Here is a 23,200-nt window from a genome sequence, read left to right on the forward strand (position 1 = left end):
TTTATTATAAGACCATCAAAATTAGGAAAACGTTTAAATCATGTTTCCAGACAGTGAAAACAAGCCTCTACACAATTTGAAAGAAGAAAATATATTACTGTTCTTTTTTAAGTACTCTTTAAAATAGTTTATTTCATGGGTCATCCTTTTTCTTTTTACGAATGTTTCATACAATATATGAACATACTAGTACATAAATGAATATAGATATATATGGAGAGAAAGAGAAAGCGTGTGCTCAAAACTGTTTCACTGACAGTGGATCTTGCTGCGAAAATGCAGACATCTATGAAATGCAGCCTCAGGAGCGCCCCCTGCAGCCCACAATACGCTAGGAACAGAAAAGGCCTGTACAAGGACTGATTCTCTGGATCGTCGTCTCAGACCTTCTGCTCAGTGTCAACATTTCAAAAGATAGCCTTTCAGGCTAAGTTTAAAACAGGAGTGTATCTATGATATTAAAAAGCAATTAATTAACTACTTAATTAAAATAAAAATTAAACACAACAGCTGCTTCAAAGCAAAATTTAATTTCTATAGTAAAATGCAGTTCTGTCACAGACCACCTAAAGCTGTTTGCACATGTGAATTTACCACAGACTTTATTTTTAAATTTTTATTTATTTATTTGTTTGTTTGTTGTTTGTTTGTTTATGGCTGCGTTGGGTCTTCATTGCTGTGTGCGGGCTTTCTCTAGTTGCGGTGAGCAGGGGCTATACTCTTCGTTGAGGTGCGCGAGCTTCTCATTGCAGTGGCTTCTCTTGTTGAGGAGCACGGGCTCTAGGCACGCAGGCTTCAGTAGTTGTGGCTTTCGGGCTCTAGAGCATAGGCTCAGTAGTTGTGGCGCATGGGCTTAGCTGCTCCGCAGCATGTGGGATCTTCCTGGACTAGGGCTCGAACCCATGTCCCCTGCACTGGCAGGAGGTTCGTAACCACTGCGCCACCAGGGAAGCCCTACCAAAGGCTTTTATCTCAATAAGCTCATCAAATGCTCTATAAACTTGAACTGTGTCAAAGCAACCCTGCCTCCTCTGACCTTCCAACACCCCACATTACTAACATCCAGTAAGGAAGCGCTGCTTTGAAAAGTCAACGTCAGAGCAGTCACTCCTCTGGGTACTGGGACGTTACCAAGTCACAACCGGCCCGGGTGCATTTCTTCCCTGAATCAGAAATGTGACCAATTCAAAACTTACCATATGAACAGTAAAGAGATCCTGGCGATTCAACATGGGCAGAAAGTAGGACCAGGCAGTGTTCTTGCTACGTTTAGCATAGTCAAAGAAAATGCTAACGCGCTGGTGATTTTCCTAAAAGAGAGAAAGAAAAAAAAAAAACGGAAAGAAATAAACATCACTGATGAGAATCCATTTTCCTAAAGAATGTAACGATTATACACTGCTTCTCAGCCTTTCATTTTATGTCCCCTCAATCCATGTTTTCTCTTTCCAGTCGGTATGAGATTTGTCTCCCTGTTATTATTACAATGGGGCAGGGGGTGACGATGGGGGCAGGGGGAGATAGTTTTCAGTAAAATCACCTTTAATTATTATGATTAGTTTAAATCAGGTGAGCCACGATAACAGACCCACCGCAGGTGTAGCACCCGAGTTACATCTCTCCTCAGCCTGCCCCTCAGTGCTGTCTGGACACCTCCACCCTCCTTCCACACAAACAAAATCGGGAAGGGCAGGGAGATCCCAATTCAGCTCTCAATGGGAGGACCAGCAGGAAGCACTTCAAGCTACTCACAGACAGGCCAGGGAAACAGGGCATCAGAGAAACCTCGGACGTCTGGGTTACCCTTACACACTGTGACAGGAAAATCGGGGCACATAACGACAGCTAAAAACAGCATAGCATACCAGCAGGTAGATCAGAGGAACAATTACTTCTTAGTTGAAACCATGCAAACTCTACCTGTCACTGAAATTTTCTCTGCATATCGCTGGCCGAAATCCACCATCTGGTTCACTAAGTGAACACGGTGGTTAAGTAGTAATATTTGGTAAACAGCACAAATAACCACATAAACAATAATTTTAGCTCTCAGATCAACATTTAAATCTTTTTAAATACAGTGGTTTTAACTTTGGTCTGTGCTAGCAGTTACCTACTTGAGGAGTAGACTACTATCTCTTTAAGTAACAAATCATTATAGTCTAGACTAACAACTGAAATAGTTATGATAACGAGTTCATCAAAGAACTCGAAGTTCAGGTAGGTCTTCATTAACTCCACTGGTGGACTATTTTCAAAGCTAAAATTGTAATTCTCATTGTACATGTAAATTAACAAAGTCCCCTACACACAGGAAGAGCAGAAACTGTCACACGTTTAACTAAGGTTAAAACCCATCTTCCTCAACAAGTCCTTCATGGATTTGATTCCTGCTTAAAAACGCACCTCCAGCCACTGCTGCTCCAAGCACCCAAATCCACATCTTTAACAGAATAAGGATAAAGCCCTCTCAGAGGCACTGAGCAACTGATACTAATATGCGAGCACAGAAAACATTTTAATCTTCAAAATTATGTGCTAAAAACTAAACATGTGAGGAAAAACAAGCAATTCTTCCCCCAAAGTATTCCATTCAGATGTGCTAAGAATAAAAAGACTGGATTGGAAATGTGTAACAATATTCTTTAAATGGCACACAGACTCACGTGGTAAAAGTGTGCGCAAATTTCTCAATGTAACCAAAATTTTACCAATAAAATCAATCGTCAGAATACGTTTAATCAGTAGCTAAGGATAATGGCAGCTACCTACGTCTAAATCTCTCCACAGATCTTTCATTAACACAGGTCAACAAGAACAAATGAAACTATACACTTGAAGATGTCCTACTTCGGACACCGCCTTGATTGGCAAAAATGTAAAAACCTGACAGTGCCTTCTGTTGGCAAAGCTGTAGGGAAACAGGCATTCTCACACGTTGGTGGGAATACAAAATGGAATATCTGGCAATATCTTAACAAAACTGCATACGTGGTTCTCTTTTATCCAGAAATCCCACTTCTAAGGATTTACCATGAGGTACACTCCCAACAGTAGGAAAATACATTTGCATAAGGTTATCATCTTCATTATTTCTAATTACAAAATACCGTAACTGCTTTTTGCCCGACATCTTAGCGAGGCCTCAGTGGTAGCAGCTGCCCTCCAAGCTTGAGATGCCCCCAAAGAGAAAGATGCCAGAAAGTCGGCCACTAAGGACAAAGACCCAGAGAACGATCTAAGGGCAAAGCCAAAAAGAAGAAGTGGTCCAAAGGCAGAATTTGGGACAGGCTCAGGAACCTGGTCTTCGTAACAAGGCCACACGCGGCCAACTCGGTAGGAAGCTCGCAACCCCAGCTGTCGCCTCTGAGAGACAGGAAGATTCATGCTTCCCTGGCCAGGCCAGCCCGTCAGGAGCTCCACAGGAAAAGACCTAGTGATGGCTTTTAAAACAGCTCAAGTAACTTACACGAGAAACACCAGAGGTGGAGATGCCCCAGCTGCTGGGAAGATGCATGAGTGGTCCCACCAACTGCCCATTTTGAAAAATAAAACTTTATTAAACCCAATATATGTGTACCTGAATCAACCTCAATGGCTATTACATCAGAGGCCGATTGAGTAAAATATGGTATATCTACTAATGCCCTCTGTAGCTGTCAAAAAAAATATGGGAGATTGAACTGAAATGGAATGATTTCTGGCATATTGTTAAGTGAAACAAACAAAATACAACAGACTACATCTAGTATGCATTTCTGTGTAAGAAAGAGAGGGAAATAAGAAAATACATGTGTACCTGTATGCAATAAGAAAAACAGGAAGGACAAACAGAAGTCTACGACATTATGACCTACAAGAGGTGGGTGGGAGTGTGGGCAAGGGGGACTGGGGACACACCTTTCTGTACAGTTTTGACTTCTGCAAGCATGTAAACATTTTACATAATAAAAAATAGTAAAAACCAACAGGGATGAGAAAAAAAACTGAAGTAGATTACAAACAAAAATCAATGAAGCTGACTATTTCTGGAAAAATAATATAACCACACTAAAACAAACCTGAACACAATACTCTACACAACCTCGTTTAAAGACAAAGTACTGCAGACAAATACTGAACTCCAGGCAAAGGGCTTTTTTTCGGGTATGCGGGTCAGCAATTCTGAGCCGACTTCCTCTGTATCACGGGTGGAACAAGTGAGTAACGGAGGACGAGATGACTGCCCACTCGCCGGCAGAGAAGACAATCCAGCATGGAACGGGGGGCTGGCACGAACTCGGGGGCGGGGCGGTGGAGGGCACAAACTGGAGATGCTCTGTGTGAACTCATGGTTTTTTTTTTACAGGTTTGTAAATTTACGGGTTTGTAAATGTGTATAAAAATCAAGGAAATCTGTGCATGTGTGAGTGTGGGTGGGTGGGTGTGTACATATCAGTAACACCAGGGTCTGCAGGCCAGCTCACGGCCTCCTCATTCTAGTCCAATCATAGTAACAAGGGTTACCAAGGCAGACCACAACACTCCCCATTTATCCTGACCTTACTTTCCTAAAGGAAAAAGTGCCAAGAAAGACGGAGATCATTCTCAGACGGGCTTGCGTCAGTCCAGGCTGGACAGCCATCCTGAGATGATTAAATCACAACATCCCTGTAAGTGATACGATGGCCCCTAGATGGGCAGCACCCTTCCTCCTAACCTCCGGGTCCTCGGGAACAGTTCGCCCAGTGGTTGCACACAGTAGGCCAGAGATAAATGCTCTTCCTTGTAAAACGACAGACGGACGCCCTCCAAGCAGCCAGACTGACTCTTTTCTTCAAGAGACAGGCAGACTCTTGAGTCTTCAAGACTCTTCCCTGAGACATGCAGACAGGCCTTGGATTTTGCAGCCAGTTGGCCTGTTTCAGAAAGACTGCTCTCAATACCAACAGTCTAAACCTAGATTATACTCGAGTATAAAATACATTATTGTGGGGGCTTCCCTGGTGGCGCAGTGGTTGGGAGTCCGCCTGCCAATGCAAGGGACGCGGGTTCGTGCCCCGGTCCGGGAAGATCCCACATGCCGCGGAGCGGCTAGGCCCGCGAGCCATGGCCGCTGAGCCTGCGCATCCGGAGCCTGTGCTCCGCAACGGGAGAGGCCACAGCAGTGAGACGCCCACGTACCGCAAAAAAAACAAAAACAATATTGTGAATAAGGGAGGCCCTCTGTGTTTACGGACAACAAAGCAGTAAACAGAAACTTCACATCACTGGAAAAGTCTCAGATGATAGCCAAAACGCTCTCCAAAAACACCATGCTTTTGAGGGCAAGCATCTTGACTACAGTCAGCACTAAACCCCCAGGGCCCGGCCCTGGCCCGGGACACAGGGCGCTGAAATCTGCTGGATGACTGAAAGAAGAGAGCCACATCATCTGTGAGTAGGCAGAGCATCCGGAAAGCCTCAAGGGATGCACCGAGCACTGCTGTTGTCCAACACAGAACTCTGAGGAAATACAGAAAAAAGACATACTGATTCCCCGACATCCTAAAAACAACACAATAGCCAGTGTGTGGGCAGTCCCATCTTTACCACCATTAGCAAATTACAACTCACACAATGAAAAAAATATACTATCACACTCTGGAAGGGAACCAGTGCTCTAGGTGAAAGCTTATAGAAGTGCTGTTACTGGGAGAGCACAAAAAGGTGAGGACCAAACGTGTCAGGTGAAGAACACACCCACCTGCAGCGTGTCATCAACCATGGTGAGTATGTACTGAACTGTCTGCTCTTTGGAGATGTGAGTCATCAGATTTATAAATGTCTTAGCACACTAGAAAAAAATGAAATGAACGTTAACCACTGTTTTCAAATGTGCAAACACAACATTTTAATGGAATTTCATTAAAATATTATTTCTCTTGCCTAAGTTAGGATGCAGTTATAGAAAATGCCTGCCTTTTACAAATACTGTGATGAAGTATGGGAGGACCAGACTAGGGCTTGCATCAGTTTTTAAATAATTTCTAGTGATGTCAAAATTTTTGGGCTTCCCTGGTGGCACAGTGGTTGAGAGTCCGCCTGCCGATGCAGGGGACACGGGTTCGTGCCCCGGTCCGGGAAGATCCCACATGCCGCGGAGCAGCTGGGCCCGTGAGCCATGGCCGCTGAGCCTGCGCGTCCGGAGCCTGTGCTCCGCAACGGGAGAGGCCACAACAGTGAGAGGCCCGCGTACCGCAAAAAAAAAAACAGTTTACTATTTTTAAATAGACAGACCTCACCACTATCAACTCTTGATACCGTAAAGACTAAGTTACGTAGACAAATCTAATATTATCATTTGTTTTGGGGTTTTTTTGTTTGTGTTTTTGGTTTGGGGGGTTTTTTTGCTTTTACTAGGAAACAGAATACCAGAGCAGCACAAGTACAGGAATTCAGTACAGGCACTGGAATCAGAAGGCTCTGACCAGTCTCCATCCTATGATTTAACACCTATGTCACAGACTCTCTAGAATTCAACAAAACTGGCACCCACGATAATGTTTCCTCCCAAATTTCCCAGGATTGTTGTGAGAATCAGGCTGCATCATATACGGGCTCCTTCGGCCAATCAGGGCACCGTATCAGAAAATCTGATGGACAGCGGAGTTAGATGTTATTCTAGTGAGAATACAAAGTAGAAAAAAAATTGCTTAAAAAACAGAAAAGTTAAGCAACTTTGAAAATACTGTATACTCTGAAACAGTAATTTCCATGCTAGGAACCTATTGTAATTCAAAAAAATTTTTCAGAAATGCAGGAAAGGATGGAGGAATAAACATACTCAATAGGACATTTTTTCCAAAATTAACAAAGAAAACTAGAGATCCCTCAAATGTCTTCCAATAAAAAAGAGTCTTTAGTTAAATTATGATGCCTACCTACAGTGGACTATCACATGGTCATTGAGAAAACTTCTAGAATGTCTAATGACACAGGGCAGTGTTCATGGTCTAATATCTGAACTGATCACCTGACTGCCTTCAGTCTGAAGCATCTCCTGCTTCTCCTCAGGACTTCTTTTCTTTTCAAATCTTTTAATGAATTCGCAGTCTTCGGAAGAAATCATCTGCCCCCTAGAAAGAAAGAACAAGGTTTTCGTTCAGCAAGAGTTGAAGAGCCACTGGGACCAAGTGATACAGGATGCCCTGCGTCTCTCCTCTCTCTGCGAGGGCTGACACCAGACCCTGGTGTCCCACGGCCCTGCCGTCTGAGTCCAGCCGCACCACCTACTACTCATGGGCCTCCCAGGCCCTGACCGGACCTAATTTACCTGCAAAATGGGAACAAGAACCACATGCCTTTAAGGGGCGGAATTGAGGATGAAATAATTCACATGAGGTGGTTAGCACAGGGCCTGGTCCACAGGAAACACTCACTAAAATGCCACCTCTGGGCCTTATCCAAGTCTCAGCCTATCTCCATCCCAAGCCAATTTACTTGGCCATCTAAGTTATCAAGACAAAACCCCTGTATACAACTTTCTGCAATCTTGTCCTCCAGCATATTCTTTCCTTTCAGACCCAGAAAAATGTGACCAAACCCTCTCTGAAAACACCCCCATCCTCCCAGCAATCAGCCCGCACTCCATCTTTTTCCCCACTCCGCAGTGCTAACTTGTGATCTGAACTCCAGGCCGACCTCTCCCAGCCCCACTCACAGATCACACATATGACACAGGCACTCCACATCTTACAGGGGCAGAACTGAGGTCACGAATATATACCCCCCACACACTCTATCCCCCAGCCAGGCTGATGGGACGATGGAAGCAAAAACAGACACTGTGCCCTGTTTCCATTAAGACTAAGCACTTCACCTATCACAGTTGGTCAGGAGAAAACGCACTCTGCACCCCAGGCTAGACCAAGATAATGACGCCCACCTGCCTGGTTCCAGTCCCAAAATAAATGAAGTCTTTTTTCATAAACCTGAACTCCCTAGCTCAAACAATTTGACCCCCAAATTTGGCTATGCTGACATGTAAAAGCATGCCATACCTTTTTAAATAGGATAATCACAGGAAAGAGATGCCGTTTTTCTACCACTGAGAAAGTGTACTATGAAGGTTATACTCGGTAATCTGGAAATTCTGCAGCTTTCTTTTGTATTTTTACTTGGCAAGCCATTCCTTCTGAAGTCTAACTTCCTTGCATTTGTCCCAAGGAACCTTTTTTTTTTCTGTTTTTAAATTATTTCACCTGTAATCTTCCTCTGACAGTCCCACAATCTAACAGGCCATGGACTCCGGCCCCTTCTGTGATGAGCCAAGGCTGGTCGGGCCCCGTCCTCACAATTCGTCCCCCTGACATCACTCTCCTCCCCACTTCCCCACCGCTGGGGTGGCTCAGCCCGATGGCCCCGGTCCAGCGGGTTTCCTGCTTCCAATCCAACCCTCCTCCACAGCCCCCTGACCTACACTGCCAGGCAGCTTTGTCAAACACGCCCCCCCAACTGTTTTACTCCTTTCATTTGGTCAGACTGTGAATTTGAAAGGCGGTTCTACCTAGCACCTAGGCAGAGGCTTTCAACAAAAACTTCTTCAGTGACTCATTAAAACCTATATGAGCACGTCCATGTTACTTAACCTACGTAAGCAGCTGTCTACTCATCTTTAAAATGAGGATAGGGCTTCCCTGGTGGCGCAGTGGTTGAGAGTCCGCCTGCCCATGCAGGGGACACGGGTTCGTGCCCCGGTCCGGGAAGATCCCACACGCCGCGGAGCGGCTGGGCCCGTGAGCCATGGCCGCTGAGCCTGCGCATACGGAGCCTGTGCTCCGCAACGGGAGAGGCCACAGCAGTGAGAGGTCCGTGTACCGCAAAAAAAAATAATAATAAATAAATAAATAAAATGAGAATAGAAAACTTATTTCACAGAATTGCTATGAAATTACCATGAAACAATATGTGACTTACCAAGTACGTTACTTCTTTTCCCAAAAGTTTGTCTCCACGGCACCCCTCCAAGTCCTCTGCTCACTCATGATCTAATCAGCCAGTATAGCTGCCAGCCAGCTATGCGCCAGACACCGTAACGAACAGGCCACGCAGCAATGAACTAGACATCCCTCCCTCCGTGAGCTCTCATTCCAGAGCAGAAACCAGAAAATACACAAGCACAAAAGCAAATACTTTTTAAAAAAATATACACACACATATCATAATGCCAGGATTCTAAAAGTTTATTAAACAAAAAACTAAAGCTAGGTAGGGAGGAAAGGACATATTTTAGCTGGATTAGAGAAGACCTTCCTGAAGTCACCTGCACAGACACCTGAATGAAGGGAGTTAATGAACCAAGTGATCCAGGAGGAACTTCCACAGACAGAAGTGTGAGTCCAAGGACGCGGGGGCAGCAGGGAGCTGGCTGTGTGGGAAAGAGCAGGAACGCAGAGCAGCTGCAGGGCTGGGGGCACCGGGGCACGATCTGACCTGCACTGTTTCTTAGTTGAAGCAGAGTTGATTCACAATGTCATGTTAGTTTCAGGTGTACAGCAAAGTGACTCAGATATATACATATAAAATCTAAATATATATATATAGAGAGAGAAAAATATCTATCTATCTATCTATCTATATATATATATATATATATATAGAGAGAGAGAGAGAGAGAGAGAGAGGGAGGGAGAGAGAGAGAGAGAGAGAGATTCTTTTTCAGCTCCTTTTCCCTTACAGGTTACTACAAAATATCGAGCATAGTTCCCTGTGCTACACAGCAGGTCCGTGTGGGTCTGACCCACATTGTCTGAAATGACTCTCACTGCCCTGTTAAAACTGTACCTCCGGGGAACAGTGCCAGCAGAGACCCCCGGCCAGGACCCGCGGGCACGTGTGAGACGCGGGCAGCCTGCACCAGGCAGCAGCAAGGCAGCTGGAGAGAGGCGGTCAGACTGGGGACGGGGCCTGGATGTGCGGACCTGGGCCTGGACGGGATGTGGACTGTCGGGGACAAGAAGAGAGGAAACGACTCCTAGGTGTCTGGCCTACAGAGCTGGCACGTGTGGGTGCCACACTCCGGCCTGCAGCAGCCTGGGCGGGGCTCCACCAGCCGACCTGAAGCTCCCCGAGCCCTGCGCGTCCTTCTGAGTCTCCAGTCCCCGCCCGGAGGCTCCTTCCCTCTCGGCAGCTCCAGCCCCTCTGCCCGTGACTCCCACAGGTATCTTCACGTGCTCCCTGAGGACGTCCCCAGTGCTGCTGGGTGATGAGTCACTCCCTCCTTTTGTTATCTGGGAAAACTTGACATATGTCTCCATTTTAATGCTCACCACAACGCATTATTTAATTTTTCAGTTAAAGGTTTGCCTCCCCATTGAACTTTAAACTCGGGAGGAAGGACATTATTCTAACTCTCGCATCCTCAGGACAGTTTTACTGGATTCCAGTTTGACCGGAATAGCCACGCCCATTCGTTTATGGACTGCCTACCTGAATGATTAAGAAGTTTAATCACATGGAAACACACTTTAAGGCACAGGACTTCCACAGTAACATGTTAATGTGTGAGAGATACTGGCGTTTGACACTGGGCGATTCTCCCACTGGTTTTACTCTATCAGAAAACAATGTGGCATCAGATTCACTGATAACTCACGGGTCCCGTCCAGCCCCCAACAAGCTGTGAGCGCTCTGGGGCTGGGAGGAGGACATCTCACTCCCACTAGTGTCCCCACAGCCAGCTCAACAGGGGCACACGGCTGACACGTGGGGAGCACCTGTGTACAGACGTACAGAGTAGATGGCTTCTATAAAGGAAACCCACGAGCTGGACAACAGAATAAAAGACAGAAGTAGGAAAAAAGGGAGACTATGACTTATGTAGTGGGGAGGCCATGGAACAGGAGGAACAGCAGAGAAAGCAATTAAAAATCTCCCTGTAACTACGAACGTTCCAAATGCCAATGCGAGGGAATGCCTGCCCGTCAGCCAGTGCTTTATGATCAAGTTCAATATTATTCTATTTAGGTTATAAACAGTCGGGCTTTATAAACATGAAACTCCTTGTCTTCTAGTCTAAACACACTCTGGACTAAGATTAGGAAACAGAGCTCAAAACCCTCATTTCACAGGGGACGTAAACAATTACACAGATACAGATGACCAGAGGAAACATCAGAAAGTCCCTCTCGCTCCTGCCCTTGAATCTGTGGCCTCACCATGATCCACTCACTTAGACCGGGAAACCAGAACTCATCCTAGACACTTTTTCACCCTCATACATCAAACTGATCACTAAGATTTTCTCCAGTCTCTCCAATTCTAGCCATTCCCACAACCCAAATACGGCTCTAACCTGTCCCTAGCTCCAGGCTTACTATCCACCAATCTACCCTCTACACTGAGGGAAGAACAATCCAACCAAAAGGCAAATGTGATTATCTAACTCCTGCATAGAACTATCAGTTATTTCTAACTCCTCCAACAGTGAATTTAAAACTGTGTTCCTAGGGCCCAGAGATAGACCCCTAAACATATGGTCAACTGATCTCCAAATGATCAGTTTATATATCTGACTTCCTTGCTAGATTACGAGTTTACCTTTTCGTAGCCCCAAAGTCTGGAAATAATGCCTCAAACTCGGCAGGTGGTTATTAAATGTGTGAGTAACTAAATTAACAGAAATAAATGGGATCATTTTTGTACACTGCATATACCTCTTAGAACAAAGCAAACTGCTAAATATAAAACTAAAGCTTTCCCAATTTGTTTTTCAAAATATGCATGCAAATCTTAACTGAATTTCCTTAATAACTCACCGTTATGAATATACCAAAATAAACAGATATGAAGTAAAGTCAACATGATAAAGTATGATCAAGGATAAATGAACACTCACTTTAAGATAAGTACAGAACACCCACATGCTAAATCTTAACACACACAAGGAGGGGGAAAGAACTAAAATTTATTGAATGTGTTCAACTCACCAGTGCGCGTATTCAACTGTGCTAATGCTTTAAATACACGATTTCAGCAACGCTCCCATGGGATATGTATCCCCATTTCACATTTACTTTAGTGAACCTCAGAGGAGTTAAGGAATTTGCCGAAGATCAGCAAACTGGTAGACACAAGAACCAGAATTCAAACTCAAGTCTTGAAACTCAATCGCCTGCTCTTTGCTAGTTGTCTGAGCCCTTCTGCAACACCACCCGTCCCCACGCTGATCACCACGGCATATGGGGCGGGGGGGAGTCGGGCAGGCTCTGCCAGTCATCCTCTTCCTCCCTCCAGGGCCTGAACACTCCTCCTGTGCTTCCTGTTCATCCAAACAGTACCACTTTCCAGGCAGAGAAGCTCAGAAGTGCTGTGGCCACTGCTGCCTCCCAACCAGAGCCCCAAGCTGTTTCCATCACACTAAGCTGTCTCCCTGGGACAGCTAATTCTTCTAAGGAGGAAGTGTTTTCTTCCACATGTATTAGTATTTTTCCAGTATTTCTCTCACAGAAGCATGACCGTGAAAAAGTCTGAAGCAAAGGCACATGATTACCCATGATTCACAGCAAAGCAGCACTTACTGAAGGTAGGACTGCCAGTTCACTTTGTTGGCACGAACTTCTGCAGCCTTGGCAGCAATGATGTTGGTTGGAACGGCTGCATCCACGGCGCCCCGGATGTCCATCTTGGTCTAAATTTATGATCTTGAATGTTCTTCTGCGGACCTTCAATTTTGATGCAAGGGAAAACCAGAATACAAGGTGTGTTTGTTTTTTTAACAACTACTACTATTATTATTAGTGATAGCGTCACTATCACCTGAATCTCTACAAGCATTCAACTCAAATACTAAATATCCTAAATATTAAATAGCTATGCCATTATATTTCAAATCCTGTCCCGTCATGCACTGTTCCACAGAAGTGTTCTCTATAGGTTTTTACTTTTCCACGTAAGGTTTTCTAATTATTGGCACCAATATCGCAGTAAGATTTTTAAAGTAACCATGTAAGATCCTGAATTAAGAAACCACGCTTAGAATAGGCATACAAAATAGGAAAATATTTTAAATGTATACAGTTGAGATCAACTTTCCTCTTCTGACAGAGAAAAAATAAGAACCTGCATAGTACAGATAGGACCAATTATTTTATTTACATTTACTAAGCCTCATTTTAAAGTGGCATATGAAAAACCTACATGTTCTTTCTAACATTATTTACTCAAATTAAAACACCCAAAGTGGGAATCCAGTATCTTAGAAAACAGAGCTTTCTTTTTTCAATCAAAATTTATAGCAGCTTCAAAGTCAATATTGGGAGAATTTTTTGAAACAAATAAAGATTACAGTTTAGGCTCAGCCAACAATGAGAGACTGGTCTGATGATATGATCCTACAATAATGAGCTTTTAAGTAATTCTCACTCCTAAACTTAAAGATAGAAGCTTAAGCCTGATTTTATCACGACACAAAATATAAGTTCCGGTTTACAAAATATAAGCTCATCGTTATGACCACAAAGCTTAAACCACACCCCGAATTCTATTCCAGGATCCCAATGACCTTAGTCAGTCTGGAAGTAACCTCTACATCTGAGGAGGTGCTGCATGCACACACACGGGCAACGCGGACTGGCTGGGCCCAGGTGAAAACAGACTCCGTCCGGGCCAAGCTGGAACCTGGAATCAAGCGGGCTCAGCCCCAGCGGCCCCTCCTGCGGCGGCTGAAGGTGCCTCAGGGCGGTCACCTAGGTCCCTGAACAACTCAAACCCGCAGCCGGCCCAATCCTGGGGAAAGCACACCTTTCACCCGTCCACCCTCTCTCCCCTGCCCTTCTCTGCGGGGAAAACTCCGCAGTTTCGAAAACCCCGCTGAGGCCCGGAAGGCAAAAAATCGGGGAACCGGGTCCGGAGGAAGGCAGGCGGCGCCTGGGCGGCAGAACCCAGCGCGCTCCAGGGAAGCGGAGAAACCGCAAGCTCGCCTCGCCTCGCCGGGGTCGGAGTAGGAGTCGGGGACCGGGGCCGGGGCCGCTGACGGCACGACCTGAGCGCGGCCTCACCCAGCGAACCCGCGGGACCCTCCAACTCACCCCAAGGCGGCGGGAAGATGCGGCGGTCCGGAGTCGGGACCGCCGCCGTGCTGGGGCGCCGAGTCGGGCCTCCTGCCGAGTCCGCAGGCCTGAGCGGCGGCGGAGACGCAGCGCCAGAAAGCGAGCGCGATTCGGCACCGAGCGGACGTGAAGGGCCTTACAGGCAGGAGGAAGCCGCAGCGGCCGCAGTGGAACAACAGGAGCGCAGGTCACGTGAGCCGAGGCACGTGACCGCCCGGAAGGCGGAGGCCGGGAGGGCCCAAAACAGCCAGAGGAGCGCCCTGCGCGCGAGAGCGTTTCTCTGAACGCGGGGCTGGGGGCGGGGCGGACACGCGGGGACCCCGCACCCCGAGACCCGGCGGCCCCGGGGACGGAGTCCGAGGGGGAGAGCCGGGCCGAAACTCATCTAGCTCAACCGTCATTCTGAAAAGTTTAATTTAGTGCCTTGAAATCGGTTGACTTTCATTTGGGTTTGACAAGTCAGTGAAGCAGGCGTTCTTATTCAGTCTCAATATGAAACTGATGCTGAGACATGGGTCACAAAAGTTATCTTGCCCTAGGGCTGCAGATTTAGCGAACAGTGGATGTTCCATGCCACAGCTGCAATTGTACTAAAAAAACAAAACTATTCCTGTTTAATTAAAATTCAAATGTAATAGCACCCTGTATTTTTCTGAAAACCCCGTTTTGAGCCGAAGTTTTCCCCAGTCCAGGCCTCAGCTTCCCTCTTTGTCTTAAGATAGTAATAAGTAACGCTACACTGCAACTAGTGAGCGGGTATAATATAATAGCATATTGTTTTTGATAACTGCTGAAAGAGATTTGTAGGTATAACCAATACATTTCTCCTACAAATGTAAAATTTAGGTCAAGTTTTGAAAACAAAACTAATATTATACACTGATTACAAATAAACACCGTAGCAATAGTATATAATATTGCATTCTTTTTCTGTTGCTGCTGTAACGAATTGCCACAGATTTACTGGCCTAAAGCAACACAAATGTATTATCTTACAGTTCTCTAGGGCAGAAGTCTGACGTGGGTGTCACTGGGCTGCGGATGTCTGGCTGGGCTGAGTCCTCCATGCCGCTCCCCAAGCTCTGGAGGAGGATCCATCTCCTTGCCTTCCTCAGCTTCCTCTAGGAGTTGCATGGAACATCCATCAGCTTCCATGCACTCTGAGATGTTTATGCTCTTAGATGCAAGTCTCTCCATCCTGCCTATTACACTGACCCTTTAGGAAATGTCCTTATACTTGGGAATAAAGCAAAATAAATACACATTTGTCAGTAAGTACTTTACTCACCTTCAACAAACTGTAAAGTTCTTTTCTCATACAAACTGTCCTTCCTGCAATCTCCAGGACACTTGCTTTACAGAGAATTCCAGGGAATGCCAGTCAATGCTGCAGTTCCACTAGATGTGTACACACACACACACACGCACACACACACCCTCAAATATGAAAAAATGTTTACTAGGATCTCAGAAGCACTGTGTGTGCAATGTTTTATTAGGAGACTTACTTAGATAAAAATCATTAACAAATTAAACTTAAGAAGATGAAAGAACGTTCATACAAATAACTATTAAGTAGAAAGAAGTTTCTGAGAGGGAGAATGTTTACAAGTGTCGGGAAAGTGCTAAGAGAAATTAACAAATGTTCAAAGGAAATGTTTCCTCCAATGTTTGACACCAGAATAGAAGATGCAGAAATGAGAGTGGGGAAGTGAGGAAAAGGCTGGTGGACCCAAATGACATCCTTAAAGAGAAACGCAAACGATTTGGTTTGCAGGGTGGTGCAGAGCCATGGTTTCCGGCCCCAGGGTATGGAGATGTAGAGGCTGGTCCCAACTGTACTATCACATGTAGCCCTTGGACACATCACCTGATATCCCATGCGTGTTTCCCCATCCACAAAATGAAGAAGGTGATGGGAAGGAGGACAAGACACTCTTGATGGTCCCTTCCAGCTCCGGAAATCACACAGGTCAATCTGAGTCTACTGATACCACCTATTCCACTTTCGTTCTGAGAATCGAGAGCCAAACACCAGGTCCTGAGACCCTCAGATTTTCAGTTTATTCCCAGGGTTGGGCAACCATCACTGCAATCAGTGTAATAACATTCTTCATCTCCCCTAAGAGAAACCTCTTACTCATTAGCCATCATTCTCCATCTCTCCCCAGACCCTCCTACCCTAGGCAACCACTAATGTATCAGTACGTTCTGTATCTATAGATTTGCCTGTTCTGGACATTTTCTTATACATGGAGTTATACGATATATGGTCTTTTGTGACTGGCTCTTCCCACTTAACATAATGTTCCAGGTTCATTCATGTGGCGGTACGTATCAGTGCTTCATTCCTTTTTATGGCTGAATAATATTCCATTGTGTGGATATACCTCACTTTGTCTATCTGCTCACCAGTTGATGGGCATGTGGGTGGATTCCAATTACTGGACATCTGTGTGTCTTTGGTGAACATATGTTTTACTTCTCTTGGTTCAGTGCATATCTACAAGGGAATTGCTGCCGCCAGACTGTTCCCCAAAGTGGCTGCGTCATTCTACGCTCTCACCAGAAGCGTGTGAGAGTCCCAGTCGCTCTGCATCCTCACTATCACTTGTGATGGTCTGTCTTTTTTACTAAAGCCAACCTGTTGGGTGTGATGTGGTATCCATTAGTGATTTTGACTTGCATTTCCCCAGTGGCTAAAGATGTTGAGCATCTTTTCATATGCTTTTTGGCCATTTGCATGTCTTCTTTTGAGAAATGTCTATTTAGACCATTCACTCATTTCTAGTTTTTTTTTAAGAGCTCTTTTTATATTCTGGATACAAGTCCCTTATTATGTATGATTTGCCATATTTTCCCCTATTTTGTGGGTGTCTTTTCACGTTCTTCATGATGTCCTTTGAAGAGCAAACGTTTCTTATTTTGATGAAGTCAAGTATACCTATTTTCTTCTTGTCACTTGCGCTTTTGGTATTGAACCTAAGAAGGCTTTGCCTAATATTTTAGGCAAGGTCACAAATATTTTCTCCTATGTTTTCGTTCAAGAGTGTTATAGTCTTAACTCTTATATTTTGGTCTATGATTCATTTTGAGTTTTTTTTTTAAATAAATTTATTTATTTATTTTTGGCTGCATTGGGTCTTCGTTGCTGCACGCAGGTTTTCTCTAGCTGCGGCGAGCGGGGGCTACTCTTCGTTGCGGTGTGCGGGCTTCTCATTGCGGTGGCTTCACTTGTTGTGGAGCACGGGCTCTAGGCGCATGGGCTTCAGTAATTGTGGCATGTGGGCTCAGTAGTTGTGGCACACGGGCTTCAGTAGTTGTGGCTTGCGGGCTCTAGAGCACAGGCTCAGTAGTCGTGGCGCACAGGCTTAGTTACTCTGCAGCACGTAGGATCATCCCAGACCAGGGCTCGAACCCATGTGCCCTGCATTGGCAGGCAGATTCTTAACCACTGCGCCACCAGGGAAGTCCAAGTTCAGTTTTTAATGTGGTGTGAGGTTCAACTTAATTTTTATGCCTGAGGCTGTCCCGTTGTTCCAGCACCATTTTCAGAAAATACAGTTCTTTCCCAATTGAATTGTCTTGGCACCTTCGTCAAAAATCAACTGACCGTAAATGTATGGGTTCATTTCTGGACTCTCAAAACGTTGATATATGTGTCTATCCTTATGCCAGCAGCCCAGTCTTAGTTACTGTAGCTTTGTAGTAAATTTTCAAATTGAGAAGTGTGAATTCTCTAACTCTGTTCTTATTTTTTAGATTGTTTTGGATATTCTGGGTCCCTTACAATGTCATATAAACTTTAGAATCAGCTTGGTCAATTTCTGCAAAAAAGGGAGCTGGGATGTTGCTGGGGATTGTGTTAGTTTTGTATGTCAGTTTTGGGGGCCTGGGATCATTTTATAAAGGAAACTTCTCCAGTTTGTAGTCCCCAGCAATACATACCTGGGATCCTTACCTCTGTGCACCCCCAGAGCCAGCAGAGGCTACTTGGGCATTAGATACCATTTGAGAAAAAGGTATTACGGTCTATCTATTTGCACTCTGTTTAATAATCTTATATTTATAAAGCACTTTACAAATAGGAAGTATGATGTAGAAGCCAAGTCTTGGCTTAATCATTAGAGGACTAGTTACCACCTAAGAAAATCACTTCAATTAATTCTATATGACCTAAGTAAAAAGTGTAATAATCCTTGGGCTTAAGTTTGGGTATGAGTTTAGCACACATTTCCATCCACAAAGCTGACTGCTACTAAAGTGACCTTTTAAGAGACCTAGATAGACCAGGTGGCTCCTCTGCCTCTTGAGTGTATAGCCCCAAACTGTCAAGTATCACACACTACGAACACAGAACTTGGCCACGCAATCTATTTCCTTTATCATGATATACTAAGCAATATATCACTTGACTCATGTCTTTCAGTTTTGATTTAGCATTCAATTTGAATTAGGAATACGCTGCTACCTGTAGAGGGCAGTCATAACATACCTGGATGCTCAAAATCAGAGGCTCATCCTGGAATAGAGCTAACGGTCTGCGGATAAACTGCTGACCCACAACACAGATAATCCTTTTGCTTCAGTTGATGTAACTTTGCAGGGAGGAGCCCAGCAGACTGAGCGACAGACCAGCACCAGTCAAAGGAAGAGAAACAGAGCGGACCCTGGGCTGGTGGTGTTAAAATCAAGCGACAGGACGCATTTGGAGACTTTATTGTAAAAACATGCCTAGGCTTTCCCCAGACAACCAAGAAGAACTCCAGAAACATTTCTCCAGACCATCTATGCCGATACAATTTCTGCTCCCGCCCAGGGCTGAGGAATATAATGCGAACATTCATCAAACAGTGGAAAATGAAGGAGGCACCATAGCCAGGCACAATGTCAAGGTAAGACCGTCTCCACAGTCCGTGACCTTTCTTGACAAGGAAAGGGTTTATCCAGAAAGAATATAAAACCGCAAGCAAGCTTTAGTGCCAGTGATCACTTTATGTTATTGATGATTTATCAAAAATGCTTCCAAACCAAACCCAAGAGAGAAACTAGAACCTTGATAATAATTACCTGATCCTTCCAGTTTTCTCCAATCTAAACAACTTCCCTTTACCAAGGCAAACAATCACATTTTGTTTGTTTGTATGTTTCAGGAGGTAATGTTTTAAAAAGCAAAAAACCTAGACATAGATTTTTGTCGTTCTTGATATTAACCCTTAGGTATTTTTCTCTGATATAAAAATTATATCCCATATAGTAATGAAAAGCTTTCTACAAAAATTGCTCGAGAAAACAAACTGATAAACTAATACAGGCATATAAGAACATTAAGGGGCTTAGGGTTTTTTTTCCTAAAGTCATAGTTTCCTAGGTGAATTTCCTAAGCGTGAACTTCTGCCACTAGATAACACGATTTCCCTAAAGAGTAACCATTTTCCTGCTCGGTATTGTGTGTATCTTTGCAGAAAGTACAGTTTAAGTCTGTAAATCCTCTTAACTATAAATAGAACCACCTCTTAAAAGGTTATTCGTGTGGAGGGAGATGGGCACGTGTTAATACCTCTGACAAATAATGATCAGAACTCAGAATTAAACGCTGCAAATCCTACGACAGCAAACCTGTCCAAATCCTGTAGCACTAGAAAATCTATCTGTCCCTGTGCTCATATCCTCATAATATTCATTATTTATCTGTAGACTCTAAGTATCTGGATCTGCCCGTTCCCCAATGTTATTTTAACCGACTGGCACAAGGAGAAGAAAAATTGTGGGGTTTTTTAGTTATTAGGAACCTTTTTCTGTAAGAATGTATTGACCTTTACTTTCGAGCTTTCAGACAAATAATACATGAATTTCCACACCTCCTCCTATCACCGAAACACTAGGTCTTTAGGAAACTAGAATGAAATGGGATAGAATGGCCAGAAGTCCTTAATTAATGGGCATCTAAATGAAGGCAACACACACAAAAGAGATTTCTAAAAGGTAGAATTTGGAGACAACTCTGAGGAAGCAGGCGGCATTAACAGTATATGTCGTGTGTATATGTATATAATATACATGTATGTATATATATAATATGTGCATACACACATATAATTTCAAAGATCTAACTGCCTTGGAGAGTATGCTTTAAGCAGAGTCATAGGCAAAGGATTGGAAAGTATCTATGAATGTGCAGTACACATTCCGACAGCGTCCTGGAATCGACAGCCCTGGGGCGCTGGGCCCTCCGAGCTGCCATCCTGACCTCATTAACCCAGGTAATCAGGTCCCAGCCTGTGCCGCAGCAGGTGCAAGCAGTCAGGAGTGATCCAGTTGGGATGCTACTGGCCTCTCCACTCAGTGCTGCCTTTTTCTATTGCGTCTGAACATAGATGCACATTTAGGCGGCCATGTCCCTCATCTAGCAAGGATCAGGATGGTAGAACTCAATGCATTTAATTCTACAAATATCACTGAGTCCCTACTATCTGCAAAACCTTGGGCTAAGTTTTGAGAAAGAGAAAGATTTTGTCCTTCCTCTCTACAGACTCACAGTATTATCAAAATTGCATCCTACCAGCATGAGTCCTGTCAATACTAGGGGTTATCTATGTGATTACACTCTTTCAATCAGTAAGACGCTGAGATGGAATACGATTGATATGGAGTAAAACAACTGAAAAAGGCCTAATGAAAGAGTGGAAAAGGTGACATTTAAGGCAGACATGAGATAATATCTAGAAATGGAGAGAAGTAAGCAAAACATGGGCTGAAATGTGTCTGGATGCCCAGAGGCCACGGTTTTAAATGCACAACTATCTGTAAAACTGTAAAACTTTTAGGAAAAAATGATAGGAAATCTTTATAACCTAAGGCAGGCAGAGTTCTTTTTTTTTTTTTTTTTTTTTTTTTGCTGTATGCAGGCCTCTCACTGCTGTGGCCTCTCCCGTTGCGGAGCACAGGCTCCGGACGCGCAGGCTCAGCGGCCACGGCTCACGGGCCCAGTCGCTCCGCGTCATGTGGGATCCTCCCGGACCGGGGCACGAACCCGTGTCCCCTGCATCGGCAGGCTGACTCTCAACCACTGTGCCACCAGGGAAGCCCAGGTAGAGTTCTTATATAGCAAAAGCATAGTTCATGGAAGAAAAATTGATAAATTGGATCCCATCAAAAATAAAAACCTTTGCTCCGCCAAAGACCCTATTTAAGAGGATGTAGAGACAAGTTACAGACTTGGAGAAAATATTTGCAAACCCCATATCTGACAAAGACCTTGTAATTAGAAATATAAAGAACTCTCAAAACTCAAGAATAAAAAACCCAAACATTCCAAGTAGGATATGGGCAAAAGACGTGAACAGGCATTTCATCAAACAGCATACACAGATGGCAAATAAACACATGAAAAGATAGTCAGCATCGTTACCACTAGGGAAATGCAAGCTAAAAACACAATGAAATATCACTACTCACCTATCAGAATGGCTAAAATGAAACATAGTGACGAAACCGATTTCTGGCAAGGATGCAGAGATGCTAGATCACGCAAAGATTGCTGGTAGGATGGCAAAATGGTACAGGCAGTGTGGAAAACAATTTGGCTGTTTCTTACAAAACTAAACATGCAACTATCGTACGGTCCAGCAATTTCACTACTGGGCGTTTATCCCAGAGAAATGAAAACCTATGTTCACACAGACTCCATATGCTAATGTTCACAGCAGCTTTACTCATAATAGCCAAAAACTAGAAACAACCCAAAAGTCCTTCAAGGGATGAACGATTAAATAAACTGTGGTACATCCATGCCATGGAACACGATGAACCAACTAAGAGGAATCAACTACTGATACACAAAAGGGATGAACTACTAACGCTGCCCCTGGGATCAGTCTCCAGGGAATGAGGCTGAGTGAAAAAAGCCAATCCCAAAAGGTCACATTCTGTATGATGCCATTTATATAACATTGTTAAAATAAAATCAGAGAAATGGAGAATAGATTAGTGATTACCAAAGACTAGAATGGCGAGGGTGGTGGATGCAGCTGCAAAGGGGTGGTTTGAGGGAGCTTTGCAGGGATGAAATACTTCTTTATCTTGATTTCGGTGGTTACACAAACCTACACGTGATAAAATTGCATAGAACTACACTCACACACACACTTGTGAAATCTGAGTAAGCTCTTAGAATTGTACCAATGTCAGTCTCCTGGTTTTGATGTTGTACGACTTATGAAGTTCCCATTGGGCGAAACTGGATGAAGAGTGCGTGGGACCATTGTGTAGATCCTTTTCTGGAACTTCCGGTGAATCTATAATTATTTCAAAATTAAAGAAAAAAAAGTAAAAGCCCTCCAAAGGCAGGTTAGACTGAAAATAACAATACATTTATGTGTTGCATAAATGTGTTGCCTACATTTACTGTGGTTCTTCCTGTTGTTCTTTTTATTTGAATTCTTAACCAATTTCATTAGGTCAGTAGCACTGACGTCGTTAGACCTGTTTTAGAGATGAAAAAACAAGTTTGGAAAAACTTTTGGTTCCATGTGTGAAGTCAGCTGAGTGGTGATTTGAACCTAGGTTTTTCTGACACTGATTTCATTACTAATTCGATAGATTCTGGCAGTGCTTTAGAAGCAGGCTAGAATCTCGTGGGCTTGAAGCCAGTAGCCTCAACAGTGATTTCTCTGTGCATTCTGCCCAAAGCAGCCCAACACGGCCACTAATTTACTACAAAATAAATTAATATTCCCCAAGCATACACACGCACACACACCACACACACACACACACACTCACGAACTTGGCTTCGTCAGAATTCTTTTTTCTCTACAAGGATTTTTGCTTCCTTCCGTTCAGGGCACAAAGTACAAGCAGGAGGTGGGAGTGCTCCCCGGACCAGTCACTCTTTCTAATAGTAAACGTGAGAGAGAGAGAGGAAACTTTCCAGCCACACTGGCAATAAGTCAAGTCATCGACCCATCCATCCATCAATACAGATATATACGCATACGTGTGTGCATTCCTTCCCAGTAATAAAAGTGGGCAGAGCTTAGACAAGAAAGTGTTCTACACAAAATTACTGTTCGTATCATTTCAATGTCGATGCCCCTCTAAGAGTTACAGACTCCTAAGTGCTCTCCTGT

The 23,200-nt window shown here is 44.2% G+C and overlaps 2 protein-coding genes across 4 annotated transcripts in view; one reads left to right on the top strand and one right to left on the bottom strand.

The window, feature by feature from the left end:
- ATP6V1H (ATPase H+ transporting V1 subunit H) overlaps positions 1-14,245 on the bottom strand; it is a 63,357-nt gene extending 49,112 nt beyond the window's left edge. Inside the window, exons 1-5 of the mRNA XM_024742588.1 lie at positions 14,049-14,245; positions 12,540-12,683; positions 6,995-7,097; positions 5,726-5,815; positions 1,197-1,310 (exon numbers count right to left, since the gene is read on the bottom strand). Of these exons, the coding sequence (XP_024598356.1) occupies positions 1,197-1,310; positions 5,726-5,815; positions 6,995-7,097; positions 12,540-12,643 (411 nt within the window). The 5' untranslated portion in view covers positions 12,644-12,683; positions 14,049-14,245. The remainder of the gene's footprint in view (positions 1-1,196; positions 1,311-5,725; positions 5,816-6,994; positions 7,098-12,539; positions 12,684-14,048) is intronic.
- Positions 14,246-18,799: 4,554 nt separating this feature from the next.
- RGS20 (regulator of G protein signaling 20) overlaps positions 18,800-23,200 on the top strand; it is a 74,093-nt gene continuing 69,692 nt past the window's right edge. For 2 of the 3 annotated variants that reach the window (XM_024742629.1, XM_024742630.1), the window contains exon 1: positions 18,800-18,964. In XM_024742629.1, the coding sequence (XP_024598397.1) occupies positions 18,800-18,964 (165 nt within the window). Of the gene's footprint in view, positions 18,973-23,200 lie in introns of all 3 variants that reach the window. The other variant, XM_024742628.1, reaches the window with a different exon arrangement.

Source organism: Neophocaena asiaeorientalis, unplaced genomic scaffold (genome assembly GCF_003031525.2).
Source record: "Neophocaena asiaeorientalis asiaeorientalis breed wild unplaced genomic scaffold, Neophocaena_asiaeorientalis_V1.1 scaffold226, whole genome shotgun sequence".
Taxonomy (NCBI): Eukaryota; Metazoa; Chordata; class Mammalia; order Artiodactyla; family Phocoenidae; genus Neophocaena; species Neophocaena asiaeorientalis.